This window comes from Cynocephalus volans, chromosome 6 (assembly GCF_027409185.1).
Source record: "Cynocephalus volans isolate mCynVol1 chromosome 6, mCynVol1.pri, whole genome shotgun sequence".
Lineage (NCBI taxonomy): Eukaryota > Metazoa > Chordata > Mammalia > Dermoptera > Cynocephalidae > Cynocephalus > Cynocephalus volans.
In genome coordinates, this window is record NC_084465.1 from 156,384,325 (window position 1) to 156,397,907 (window position 13,583).

General features: G+C 40.3%; 1 protein-coding gene across 1 annotated transcript in view; it reads left to right on the forward strand.

The window, feature by feature from the left end:
- The window catches only part of SHC3 (SHC adaptor protein 3), a 145,096-nt gene that overhangs the window by 113,569 nt on the left and 17,944 nt on the right, over nt 1–13,583 (forward strand). Inside the window, exons 10-11 of the mRNA XM_063100869.1 lie at nt 1,659–1,820; nt 4,839–5,134. Coding sequence (XP_062956939.1) covers nt 1,659–1,820; nt 4,839–5,134 — 458 coding nt within the window. The remainder of the gene's footprint in view (nt 1–1,658; nt 1,821–4,838; nt 5,135–13,583) is intronic.

A 13,583-nucleotide genomic window follows, 5' to 3' on the forward strand; every position in this document is an offset into this window, starting at 1 on the left:
TGCTAGAGGTTCTTTTTCACTACGGGCTATTCATCTTTCTCCTATAAACATTTAAAATATATTTATATAACATTTGTATGCACAGACATATAATAACTGCTAAAGATCTAAGGAGACATTATTCCCATTAACTATTTCCTTTACTGTAAAATATATCAGATTTATTGTAAAATAAGTCTTTTTGTGTGTATTCAGGTGATTCGAGCCAGATTGAGAACCGATAACATAGCAAACTCCCTAGGGCAAAATAAGCTTTTTTCAAGTTCCTGGCCCAAAACTTGAGACTTCATAACTCTTCATAATTTTAGTCTCTTATTTGAAAGCAATAAATATCTTTTTCCATAGAATGAATAAAAGTGTTACTTATTAATTTGCTGTAGTTATTCCTCTTAAATGACTCTAGGTGCCACCAGGCATGTCCACATGGGTCGGGTGCAGCACGTGGTGTCATCCATAGTTGGAAAGGACTGTCAGGAGGGTTATTTATTGGGTTTTTGATTTTTTCCTTTTTAAAATTAGTTTGTGAAATTCTTTTGTAAAGACTGATTTGGTTGCAATATAAACAGATGTGTCATCTGCAGATAGCTGTCCCTAATAAGGACACATAATCCAGGAACAGCTTCTTAAACATAGAAATTGTGTTTAGGAATAGGCGAGTAGAAACATGGTTCCTGACGGTGCAGGTGGTGCTCCCCTGCGAAGCCATGTTGGCAGGACACTTCATTCCTTCATGAGCAGTCTGGGAGACCAGTGGAGGGCTGGCAAATGCTCAAACAGTGGGCTCTTGGGAAAGCTTTCTAGAAAGCCCCAGACTGGCTCCTTGCAGCTGGATTGAGCCAGCTTCAACACACCACCACCCAAAGGATATGAAAAATGCCCTCTTTCTAGAAATGTGACTGTCATGAGGCATCTTTGAGATTATGTTTACATAAGTGGGTTGCACTCAGGGCACACATAGAAAGACGCTAAGAGTGATTCCAGGGCATGTTCTTGTGAAACACCTTTCACTCCACCTCTGGGTGACAGAACAGTCTGCTGGCTCAGCCTCAGCACACCCGTAGGCTGGCTGGGAAGTCCCATCATGGAAGCATCACTACCTCAGAGCAGGGGGCTTCTCAGTCACATGCCCATCCTGGGCTCCCTCCCTAACCCAGGGTCAGCAGCAGTGGCTTGATTTTGTAAGGAAAGCATCTCAGTTTGTTGGGAGGTACCTTCCTAAATACACAGCCTGCACTGTATTGCTAGTGTGGAGTTAATTTACCAAGCATTCACTTACACTTTTTAAAAAAGCAATTAAAATAAGGCTTGTGACTCTTCTGCTCAGTTATCTGATCTGGGAGCCTTTGTAAAGGAGTGGAGGAGATGGGGCATCTTCTGTCTGCTCGGCTTTCATGGTCCTGGCCAGCGAGACCCAGAATTTTTGGTGAGGCCCCTAACCATCAAGGTGCCCCCCGCCTCCCTGATGTTGCCTGACGTTCCCATTCTGACATGAAGGACTGCAAACCGTCCTGGCCAGGACACAGCAGGGTGTTGTGACAGGCTCAGAAGAGGAAGACTTTTCTTATTGGTACGTTTGAGGAGCTGCTCTATAAAACACGAGAGAGGCATGAATAGCTTTACCATCATAAGAGAAACAGGGGCTCAATTTCTCATTACAGGGTCATTGGACATCTACAGCATGCCAGAAGGGAAACTGCATATAGAACCCACAGGAGAAGCGCCCACCTATGTCAACACCCAGCACATCCCACCGCAGGCATGGCCAGCTGCCGCCATCAGCAGCACAGAGAGCAGCCCACGGAAAGACCTCTTTGACATGAGTGGGTTTCTGTCTGTCTCTGGTTTTCTTCTCTTTTGAGGTTGCATTTTACACTGGCTTTTATTTGAAATCGGTGCAATTACCGAATTTTCTGCTGTTTGATTAATGGTGGTGATTAGCTGCACTTTTCTGGGTTGTGATTGGGCTTGTTTAAGGCTTTGGGATTACAGCCCTCTCTGCAGTCAAAAGGCCAAGCAATTTCCTTCTTTTTTTTTTTTTTTTTTTGGAATTGACTTTTCTCTTGAAGATCTGCAGATGAATCAAGACAAAACATATTCGTAAATAAAGGTGTTCATTTATTTATTCATTTAAACATGAATTGGCTGTTATGTACCAACTACTGTGTTAGTTGCTAAGGACACAAAGATGAAATGGCATGGCCTGTCTGCACGGAGCTCTCAGTCTGTAAAGCGAGGCCCCTGTGTCAGCAAGAGATTGCAATGCACCTCTCTCTTATGTGCCTTCTCTTTCTCTTCATCTCTCATTTTCTTTCATTTTTTCTCCTATTCTCTCTCTCTTTCTCTCCTCCTATCCCTCTCCAAATACTTATTGAGCAGGTACCATGTGTCAAATACTATCCTACTTACTGGAGATATACAGGAAAACAAAACACATGAAGTCTCTGCTCTCGTGGGGCTTAAATAAACAGCTAACTATGTATTACCAGGTAGTTGTAAGTGCTCATAAGTGGTGAAAAATAAAACAGGGTAAGGAGAGTGACAGGAATCTGTTGTAGATAGCAATATAGTGGGATGTGTACCATGGATTGTCTGTCTGTCATATAGATTGGAAAAATTAAATCATTCATGAAGTGGTTAAAGTGGAAAATTTTAAAGAATTTTGAAAGAACTTCCCAAGCTCACAAAGAGCTTTGTGTTATAAAATTTTCTTTTTGGATTCCTTGAGAATTTTACAGGCTGAAGAGGGAGAGAAAGGCGACTAGCACTGAATAAGTTTCTGCCATGTGCTAGGCACTTATTGTTTTATTTAATTTTTGCAAAAACCCTACAGGTAGGTATTTTACTGTTATTGTCCCTATTATACAGAGGAGGACACAAAGAATCCTAGAGCCTAAGTAACTTTACCACCTGTAAAAGGCCACCGTGCTGGTTCAAAGAGCCGTGCACTTGGTGGTGTTTGATGTGAGCGAGGCAGTGCTACGTGCCTTTATTATTAGGCAGCACCAGACAACACCACTCTATTCCTCCTCAGCCAATTTGGCTTTCCAGACACACTGGACTTCCACCTACAGAAATCACCTGAGCTAGAAGGACTGTAGAATCTCAGTGCTCGGATGCACCTTAAAGATCACCTAATCCAATCTCTTCATTTACAAAAATGTGGAAACAGTCCAAGAAGTGTGAAGCCTCTTTCTCAAGATGCAAGCAAAGTCGTGGCTCTCCCAGCCACTGCTCCGGTTGTGACAGTACCTCCCAACTGCAGTTCAGTAGTTCTATTTAGGGTCAGACCACTTTCACTGTTTAATTAGTCAATTTACTGGTGACACCTGGCCCCAGAGCCTGAGGAGAGTTAGATTGGGCTGGGGTTTGAGATGGGAAAAATGGGAACTACCCTTTCCCATCAATTGATTTCTACAGCTGCTCCTGAAACCAGAGAAGAGGAGACAGAAAGCAGGAAGGGCCTTAGAAGGGCTGGTGTCTATTGAAAAATGAGGAGATAAATAAAGCCAGCACTCTGTGTTATTTATCTTGAACCACTAGAGCTATATAATGGTGGTGCTGATGGTGATGGCAGTGATGACGATGACGCTGACGGTGATGGCAATGGTGGTGCTGGTGGTGATGCTGATGGTGGTGACACTGACGGTGATGGCAGTGGTGGTGCTGGTGGTGATGCTGATGGTGCTGATGGTGTAGAAAGAGTGTAGTACAAATTTTCAACTACTCCAGGTAATCAGGAAAAAAATAGGACAAAATATCCACAAACAGAATTTTAGCTGGTAGTTTTAACTATTTTTCCTCCTCAAATCTGTAAAAGATTTAGCAAGTGTCAAAATGACCCAATTTTGGTTTCATTTATTCACCTCTCTTCTGTCCATCCCCCACTGACATTGAACAAACTAGGCTTATTTTACAGCATTCACTGACGATTTCTAGAGGATGAACTGTGTCCCAGGAACAGTGCAGGGCTCTGGGGATGTGGTTGTGCCCAGGAGAGAACCATCCCTGTTCTGGTGTGCTTGCGTTGTCCTGGGTGGGCAGTGTCGTCCTAAATAATCATCATAACACTTTATACTTGCACAGCACTGTGCGTGTTTTTCAGAATGCTTTTATACTTACTGCCTTATTTGAAAATCAGACATTGAGATTTAATTACATGTGCCTGGCTACTCTTTTTGCTGCTGGTATTTGGTGTTATTAGAGCAGCGATCTCACCACTCCTGGGTGCTCTGCAGTGCAAAGCCAAGTGTGGTCTTGGGCACTCCTGAAAAGAGCCTTTTCCCACAGGGAAACATGTGAAGGTCAAGGGGAGGGAGAGCTCCTAGCGTGGAGCAAGCATTAATGTCAGTTTTCTTCTCTTAAAATTTGCCTGATGCAGAGATTTTGAAATAAACCTTTGGTAGGTTGGGCTTAGGTACTGCATGAAATTAAAGCTTTGGTAACTTGTCTTTTCCTTTGGTATTGGCAGGTGTTTATTCAGAATTTGTTAAAGAGGCTGGCTAACATTCCAGAGAAAGTAGCTGGCATATGATATGTGTGGCCTCTTGCAGTGTTCAAAAATGAAACCATTCTAACTACCTAGACATAGGGCGTGCTTGAATCCCTGGCATAAAGTGCAACTCCCAGCTGTCTTGGGAAAGCAGGTTCCTCAGAAGGAGTCATGCCAAAATGTGGGCTGTGATTTTAGCACTTGTTATGATGAGCTAGTTATTTCTCTGTGGTTCTTTGTTTTCTTCTGGAGGAATTGTCTTTGCATTTATTTCCATCTCTCACACCGTACTGTTGTCATTTGCTCTTCCTGGGATTGATGTGTTGCTGGCAAATGTGGTTGTTGACAGAACCTTTTGAAGATGCTCTCAAGACCCAGCCCTTGGGGACCGTGTTGAGTAAGGCAGCCTCCGTGGAGTGCCTCAGCCCCGTGGCACCCAGAGCCCCGGACGCCAAGATGCTGGAGGAACTGGAGGCAGAGCCTTGGTACCAAGGAGAGATGAGCAGGAAGCAGGCAGAGGGGCTGCTGGAGAAAGATGGAGACTTCCTGGTCAGGAAGAGCACTACCAACCCGGGCTCCTTTGTCCTCACGGGCATGCACAACGGCCAGGCCAAGCACCTGCTGCTGGTGGACCCAGAAGGCACGGTGAGTAACCAGGGGTGGGGACCTTCCGTGAGCACATACCTACTGTATTAGTGTGTTTCTGTTGCTTACAACAAAATACCTGGAACTAGTAATTTGTAAGAAAACAAAATTTATTGCTTACAGTTTCAGAGGCTGGGAAGTCCCAAGTCCAGGGAACACATATGGGGAAGGCCTTGGTGGTGGTGACAGTGATGCAGGGCTCTCACATGGCAGAATGGCAGTTCAGAGAGAGAGAGAGAAACTCATGAGCTTTCCTTGTAAAGCCCTCAGAACCACACCCGTGAAATGGGGCCTGGTCCTTACAATCTAAGCCCCACCTTACAATCTATCAGTGACCATAATAGGATTTCCCACACTCTTAACAGTCACGGTGGGGGATCGAGCTTTTAATACATAAAACTTGGGGGACATGATTCAGTCCTTGTCACCTACCTTAAACAGTGTCCGCTTCAATCACTGCACTGGGTGATTCCACCACATTCCGTCCTCTGTCCACACGAGCCTGCCCAGTCCTAACGGTCGTGCCACCAGTAGAACCCAGGAACAGAGGACGTATGTGTTCAGGCTGGAGCTGGCAACAGGATCCAACAGACAGGGCCCCATGCAAATTATAAAACTTGGAAAGTTATCATGTCCCAGGCTGAAGGCCTTGACTTTTGTGTCCTTTAAAATAAATAATAAATGCAAGTGCAATAATAATAATAAATAAATAAATACAGAAACCGAGAATGTTTTTCTTCCAAACGCATTCATGGTGGACAAGGAAATACAGACTCCAGGGCTTTTAATATTTATCTCAAATGCCTCTAAAAGTTGAATCAGTGAGTATTTCATTTGAAGGTTGTAAAATGTGATGAAGTAGTAAATAAAACCCCCATTAATTAGTCTCTTGTTTTCCCACTTAGAGAAATAATGTCTAGTGACATTGAGTTTGGCCATCTCTGGCAGTATAATTGTGTCTGAATAATTTTATGGGTTTGGCTAAATTTTCTTCTTCCAGTCAATAAATATATTAGACTTCACCCTGGGCATAGTCCAAGAATTGCTAAGTTTAATAAATGCAATTAAATTAACCTAACTGTTGAGTAAATTCCATGATTGTTGTTTAAAATCTTTTATCCAGTAAAAACAAAAAAGCGGGGTAGAGTTATTTAAACAGTAATTAAGAACATGGCACTTTCTGATTGATAGGTGGGGATGAAACCTTCGTCTTCAGTTGGACTGGACCACAATTTAACTGTGTGTGCGTGTGTGTGTGCGCGTGTGTGTGCGCGTGTGCGCGCGTGTGTGTGTTGGGGGGCAGGGCGTGGTGGTATCAGAGATAATTTGCTCCCTGAGGCACCCAGACTGAGTTGCCTGCACACATCAGCTTTTGGCTCTCTAAATGTCCATCTCTGCAAGTTCCTCTCCCCTCTCCACAAGGCAACCACTTCCCCAGGAATGTAATGTATCCTGTCAATCCATCCTCTTTAGTTTTTTATTTAACATATGGGTATATCTGATAAAATATATATTTTGTGTTTGTGCCTTTCAGAAACTTGCAAACATAATGTTCCACAAATCCCATTTCATCCTCCCCTCCCCCTACCCTGTACGTGTTTTGGGGGCCTGTCAATGGTACTTTCTGTATATCGGATCAGAACTCGGGTGGGCTGCCTGGGGTCCCATCATAGACAGTGTGCATGTCACTTACTGAGCTCTGTCAAGAAGGGCGTCTAAGCTGCTACAAACCCTCATACATGCTTTCCTCTGTACCCTTGGATGGTCTCTCTGGGGCAGGTGCCAGGAGTGCAGTTTTTGATCACAGGTTATACATACATTTAATTTCACTAGGGTTTGTGTTTTCTTCCAGAATGTCTGGACTACCGAGGCACAGACCAGCAGACTATGAGGGGTCCCCACATCATCGCCGTCCCTTGATATTGTCTCTTTACTTTTGCTAATCTGTGGGAGTTAGGAGCAAAGGGATATCTCATTGTTTGATGTGCAACTTTTGATTGCACTTCATTAGCAGATTAGCAGGAGTCTCCTGAAAATTACATGCTCTTATCTTTTCCCTGTATTTTTCTTTGTACTTTTTCACTGAGCTTTCTTGTTGAGTTTTTTAGCAACAGAATTTCCACAGGTATTTTCTTGCTTTTTTCCATATATCTGATATTTTTGTCTGTGATTTTCTCCACCTGAGAGAAGTCTTTCTTTGAAATGTAGCTGAATCCATCCATTTTACCCTTTGTGGTTATGGTATTAAGTTTTAAAATTTTCCTCACCCTTAAATCACAAATATACTATATTTTATATTTTCTTCTATTAGCTTTATAGTTTTATCTTTTCACATTTATCTTTCAATTTTTAATTGCAGCTGAAAGTACTTTTGAATATGATATGGGATAGGGACCTGACATTTTTTAAATCTTCTTATATTAAGCAAATTTTTATGTCACCATTTACCAAATCATTAATCTTTTCTTTGCTGCGCTGATGTTGCATCTACGACACGAAGTTCTCTTGGTCATGGGTCTGTTTCTGGACTGTCACTTCCATCCCATTGATCTGACTGTCAGTTCTTGTACAAGTTCCATATTGTTCTAATCACTATGGCATTGAAACTGTCTTAACATTTGTTGGGGCGAGTCTTTCCTCTTGATTTTCCTTTTTCTAATTGTCTTAGCTATTCTCAGACATTTATTCTTCTTTATTTTTATTTTAGAATCAGTTTCATATCAATTCTTCAAAAATACATGCTGGGATTTTGGTAGGACTTGCTTTGAATGTATAGATTAATTTACAGGAGGACAGACATTTTTCAATATTAGATTGTCACGTCCATGAACATGGCCTATGTCCCTACTTACTCAATTTTTAAGATGTCCTTTGATAGGGTTTTAAAATTCTCTGCAGAAAGTTCTTATTTCTTTTGTTAGGTTATCTCCTAGAGTGTCGTTTTAGTCCCTGTTGCTACTGGTATGTTATTTTTAGTTACTTTTTCTCAACAATTATTGCTGCAGGGAGAGGAATGTGGTGTGATCTTGTGCCTAGAAATTTTGCTGATGCCAATCATTTTACCTGCACACCCTGGCAGTTTTGTCTCCTGCCTTCTGAGGCCCATCCTGACAATGTTCTCACCTCACTGTGTGGACTAGGGGTGCCTTTGAGTGTTGACCAGGAGAGGGCGCCCTTGTCCGTCCCCTATCTAAAAGGTAATGTTTTGAGGGTTTAATTTTAATTTTATTTAAAAAAAATTTTTTTTTCACAATGATGTAAGAGCTTTTATTTTTTAATTTTTAAAGAAAATTTTTTACTTAATTTTTGTAGTAGTTTTAGGTTGACAGAGAAATTGAGCAGAAACTACAGGTAGTTTCCACAGCACCCCCGCTCCCCCCCACAGTTTCTCCTGTTATTCACATGTTACATCAGTGCGGTACGTTTGTTACGTTATGATCTAATATTGGTCTATTATTATTAACTCCATGTTACATTAGTGTTCCCTCTTTGTGTTGTGCAGTTCTACAGGTTTTGACAAATGCATGGTGTCGTGTATTCACCATTACAGTATCATACAGAATAGTTTTGCTGCCCTAAAAATCCTCCATGCCTGCCTATTCATCCCTCTCTTCCTGTTTCTCTCCCCTGAAACCCTGGCACCCTGTTTTCTAGAAAATCTTTTAGCATTGCTAATTTATGGGTTGCTTAACATCTTGGCTTCTCTGCCTCTTCTACTTTATTTTCTTTTTATTATTATTATTTTTTAATAAAATCAACCTCTTTTTATTCCTGTTTATAGCATGCAATTAAATGAATAGTATATGTGTATATGTATATACATATATGAATATTAAATATGTGTATATACACAAATATGAATGTTTGTGTATATATGTATATATTCTTTTTTAAGCAGAAGAAAATACTGTATTTTTTACTAGATTTTCTGCTTTTTTTAAATTTAAAAAATTTTTAAATTTTAATTTTTAATTTATCAATATACAATGTAGTTGATTTTTGTGGCCCCTTACCAGTTCCTCCTTTCCCCCTCTCTCTCCCCCAATCCTACCCATATCAACATCATATCTGTTCACTTATCTTAAGAAGTTTAAGGAATTAGTGTGATTGTTGTATCTTTTTTTCTTCCTGTTTATTTGTTCGTATATTTATTTATTTTTATTAGCTCCCACATGTAAGTGAGAACATGCAGTATTTTTCTTTCTGTGCCTGGCTTATTTCACTTAACATAATTTTCTCTAAGTTCATCCATATTGTTGTGAATGGTAGTATTTCATTTTATTTTACAGCACATTAGTATTCCATTCTGTTTATATACCACATTTTCCTTATCCACTCATCCAATGATGGGCATTTAGGCTGGTTCCAGCTCTTGGCTATTGTAAGTAGAGCTACAATAAACATGGGAGTGTGGGTATCCCTTCAACATGATTTCCATTCCTTTGGGTATATACCCAGCAGTGGGACAGCTGGGTCATGTCATAGATCTATCTGTAGTTGTTTGAGGAACCTCCCTACCATTTTCCTTAATGGCTGCACCATTTTACAGTCCCACCAGCAGTGTAGGAGGGTTCCCTTTTCTCCACATCCTCGCCAGCATTTTATTACTCACAGTCTTTTGGATATTAGCCAGCCTAACTGGAGTGAGATGATATCTCAGTGTGGTTTTGATTTGCATTTCCTAAATGCTGAGTGATGTTGAGCATTTTTTCATGTGTCTGTTGGCCATTCATATATCTTCCTTCGAGAAATGCCTATTCAGCTCCTTTGCCCATTTTTCAATCGAGTTACTTGTTTTTTTGCTCTTAAGCTGTTTGAGTTCCTTGTATATTAATCCTTTCTCAAAAGCATATTTTGAAAATATTTTCTCCCACTCTGCTGGTTTTTTTTTTTTTTTTTTTTTTTGCTTCTCTGTTTCTTTTGCTGTGCAAAAACTTTTTAGTTTGATATAATACCATTTGTTTGTTTTTCCTTTGGTTGCCTGTGCTTTGGGGGTTGAATTCATAAAGTCTATGCCCAGTTTACTTCCTGAAGTGTTTCCCCTATGCTTTCTTTTAGGAGTTTTATTGTTTCAGGATGTATATTTAATTCTTTAATCCATTTTGAGTTGATTTTGGTAGATGGTAAGAAGTATGGGTCTAGTTTCATTCTTCTACATATGGATGTCCAATTTTCCCAGTACTATTTATTGAAAAGGCCCTCTCTTCCCCAGTGTGTGCTCTTGGTGCCTTTGTCAAAGATCAGATGGCTGTAGGTGTATGGGATGATTTCTGGGTTCTCTATTCTGTTCCATTGGTTCATGTGTCTGTTTTTATGTCAGTATCATGCTTTTTCGGTTACTATAGCTTTGTAGTATAGTTTAAAGTCATGTAGTATTATGCTGCTGGCTTTATTTTTTATTTATTTATTTTTTTTGCTCAGGATTGCTTTGGCTATTTGTGGTCTTTTGTTGTTCCATATGAATGTTAGAATTGTTTTTTCCATTTCTGTGAAGAATGTCATTGATATTTTGATGGGGATTGCATTGAATCTGTAGATCACTTTGCATAGTATGGACATTTTCACAATGTTAATTCTTCCAAGCCAAGAGCATGGGGTATCTTTCCATCTTCTTGTGTCCTCTTTAATTTCTCTCAACAGTGGTTTGCAGTTCTTACTGTAGAGATTTTTAATTTATTTTTTATTTTTAAAAAAATTTGGGGGGGCTGGCTGGTATGGGGATCTGAACCCTTGACCTTGGTGTTATAACAACATGCTCTAACTGAGTGAGCTAACTGGCTAGCCCTGTTTTGAGGTTTTTAAACATTCTTAAACATCAATTAAGAATGATGTTTGCAGTAGGCTTTTGGTGAATTATCTTTAACAACCTAAAGGACTTCATTCATTCATTCATTTCTTCATTTGTTCATTCATTTGACAAATATGTACTAAATGCCTACTAAATTCAGACATCGTTTTTGGCAGCTGGTATACATTTTGAACCAGTTTAAAAAGAAAATCTCTCCTCTCATGGAACTTATTCACATTAATTACCTAGTTATTTTTATCAAATATAGGTATTGAACTTTATCAAATACTTCTTCAGCATCTTTTGAGATAATAATGTGATTTTTTTTTCCCCCTTAAACCCATTAACATGAAGAATTACATGTCTAGATTTTTCTGATGTCGTGATCCTATCATAAACTCTGCTTTGTCTTAACACAGCAATTGTAAAATACATTGTTGGATTTGGGCACTTAATATTTTCTTTAGTATTTCCTTTGAAATCTGTCTTTATAGTCTTTGCTGCCCTTGCTTGTATGTGCTCATCTGGTTTGAGTTTCAAGATTATACGGTTATACTCATCTCTTAAAATGAGCTAATCTTACTCCAAATCAGAGAAGGTATATCAAAGAAGACTTTCCTAACCATTTTATCTCAAATTAAGCCTCCCGGATACTTCCTGTATTTTTATCCTGATTTATTTATACCCTAAAGCACTTATTAAAGACAATCGCCCATTTATTGGCTAATTTGTTTATTATTTGGCTTTCCCACTTCCACTAGACTGTAATCTCCATGAGAGTAGCAATCTTCTATACTGAACTATGCTCCAGCCTCTAGAATAGTGCCCAGCACAGAGTAGGTGTTCATCAAGCACAGATCAACCTAGGCATTTAAGGTTAGGAACAAGAACCCAAGGATGTCATGGGGTTGCTGAAAGTCACACACTACTTGCAGGTGTAGAGCCACCAACAAGGTTTTATAAGTAGAATCAGCCCAGAGTTCTTTCCGTCTGCATAGGCCGTCTAACAATTCAGTCATGCTTCTCTATCCAAAAGAAGATAGGAGAGAAAATGCCCAAGCCATTCTGTGGAATACAAATATTTCAGTTGAAAATTTTAGATATTTAGAAAAATAAATAGTTAAAATATAGATAAATATGTCATGTTATAGACCAAAGATGATTAATTTTTTTTGTTCACATAGTTTTTAGAGACCAAAGAATGATTAAAAACAGATATATGCACTAAGAATAATGATATCTTTATTATCCATTCACCGACCAGTATCAAGATGGTGTAGAAAATAAGGAGGGAATGAAGTTGTCATAATATGGTTAAGACAGGTGTCCCAACTTGTCAATACCGAAAGCTGTACTATCCACACAACATTAATTTTGGAGGAGAAATTTGTAGTAGCACTGAAAAAATTTGTTAAGTCATACCTCCTAATGACTGTTCTTTTGGGGGTATTTTGGCTGTATCTGATTGTCTAGTTTAATTGATCCTATGGAGGACAGCTTTAACAGAAAAAAAAAAATGGAAATGAAAGACTTAATTAAAGATGTAACATCGCCTCCTTGCTGTGAGGACACCAAAATAGATGATGAACACATTCTCTTCAATATTTATTCATCTGATTTTCATGGTAATTGGTAGGTTCCTGACTATAAAGGGGGAAACTTGGCAGAACAGATTACTCAGAGAAATAAGGATGCAAAACTAGTCTGAGTCTAAATTCCCTGCAGAGCATAGCCACGAGTGCGCCTTCCCACTGAGAACTAAGATCACTGGAAACGCGGGTGTGGAGGCTGATCTAGCAGCTTCTGGGCCTCCTTGGCCGAGTGTTGAAAATACTGACTCTAAAATAGCAGCTGGAAAGGGCCGGTGCCCGGGTCTCTAGGAGAAGCCTCGGAGGTGGAGCTTGGGACACTTTGCTTTTCTTGTCAACATCTTCAGAATCATTTAGTCAGCCCTCTGGTGTCTAAAATTATTCTCTGAGTCATTTATCACTGATTCATCCCTCGGGTCTTGAAGGACAAGCAAAGCGAGGTGGGCACAGTGCTTGCAATTGAATGAGCTGCTACCACGCAAGTGGCTCGGTTTTCCGTGGGCTTTATTAACGTGGTCTCAGGTTACTGCACATCAGGTAGCACATACTGGGGCTTATGTTCATAAAACCACAAACGACAGCAGTCCTGCACGCCCACATTTACTAGGTTTTTCTTTTACCCTGAGAGCAATTAAGAAGACAGAAAATGTGCTGGCCAGTTAGCTCAGTTGGTTAGAGTGCAGCCTAATAATACCAAGGTCACGGGTCGGATCCCTGTACCCACCAGCTGCAAGAGAAAAACATAAAGCAAAACTAGAAAAAAAAAGAAAACAGAAAGTCCCCTCATCCCGCCACTTAGTAGTGCCCTGTTGTTAATTTAAAATTTTCCTTCTATCAGTCAGTCTAGGCTATGCTGCAGTAACAAAATCTGAATTCTCAGTGGCTTTACCCCACAGAGCTTCAGTCCCCACTCTCGTCGAGTCCCATGCATGTCCTGCGGCCTCCTGGCTCCTCTGTCCTTGGGTGACTCAGGATCCAGAGGGCATCCATCTCTTGGGTCCACCTTCTCAACACAGGGCTCGAAAGAGGAGAGTGCCTGGAGAAAGCTCAGTGGCTCTCCACGGCTTCAGTG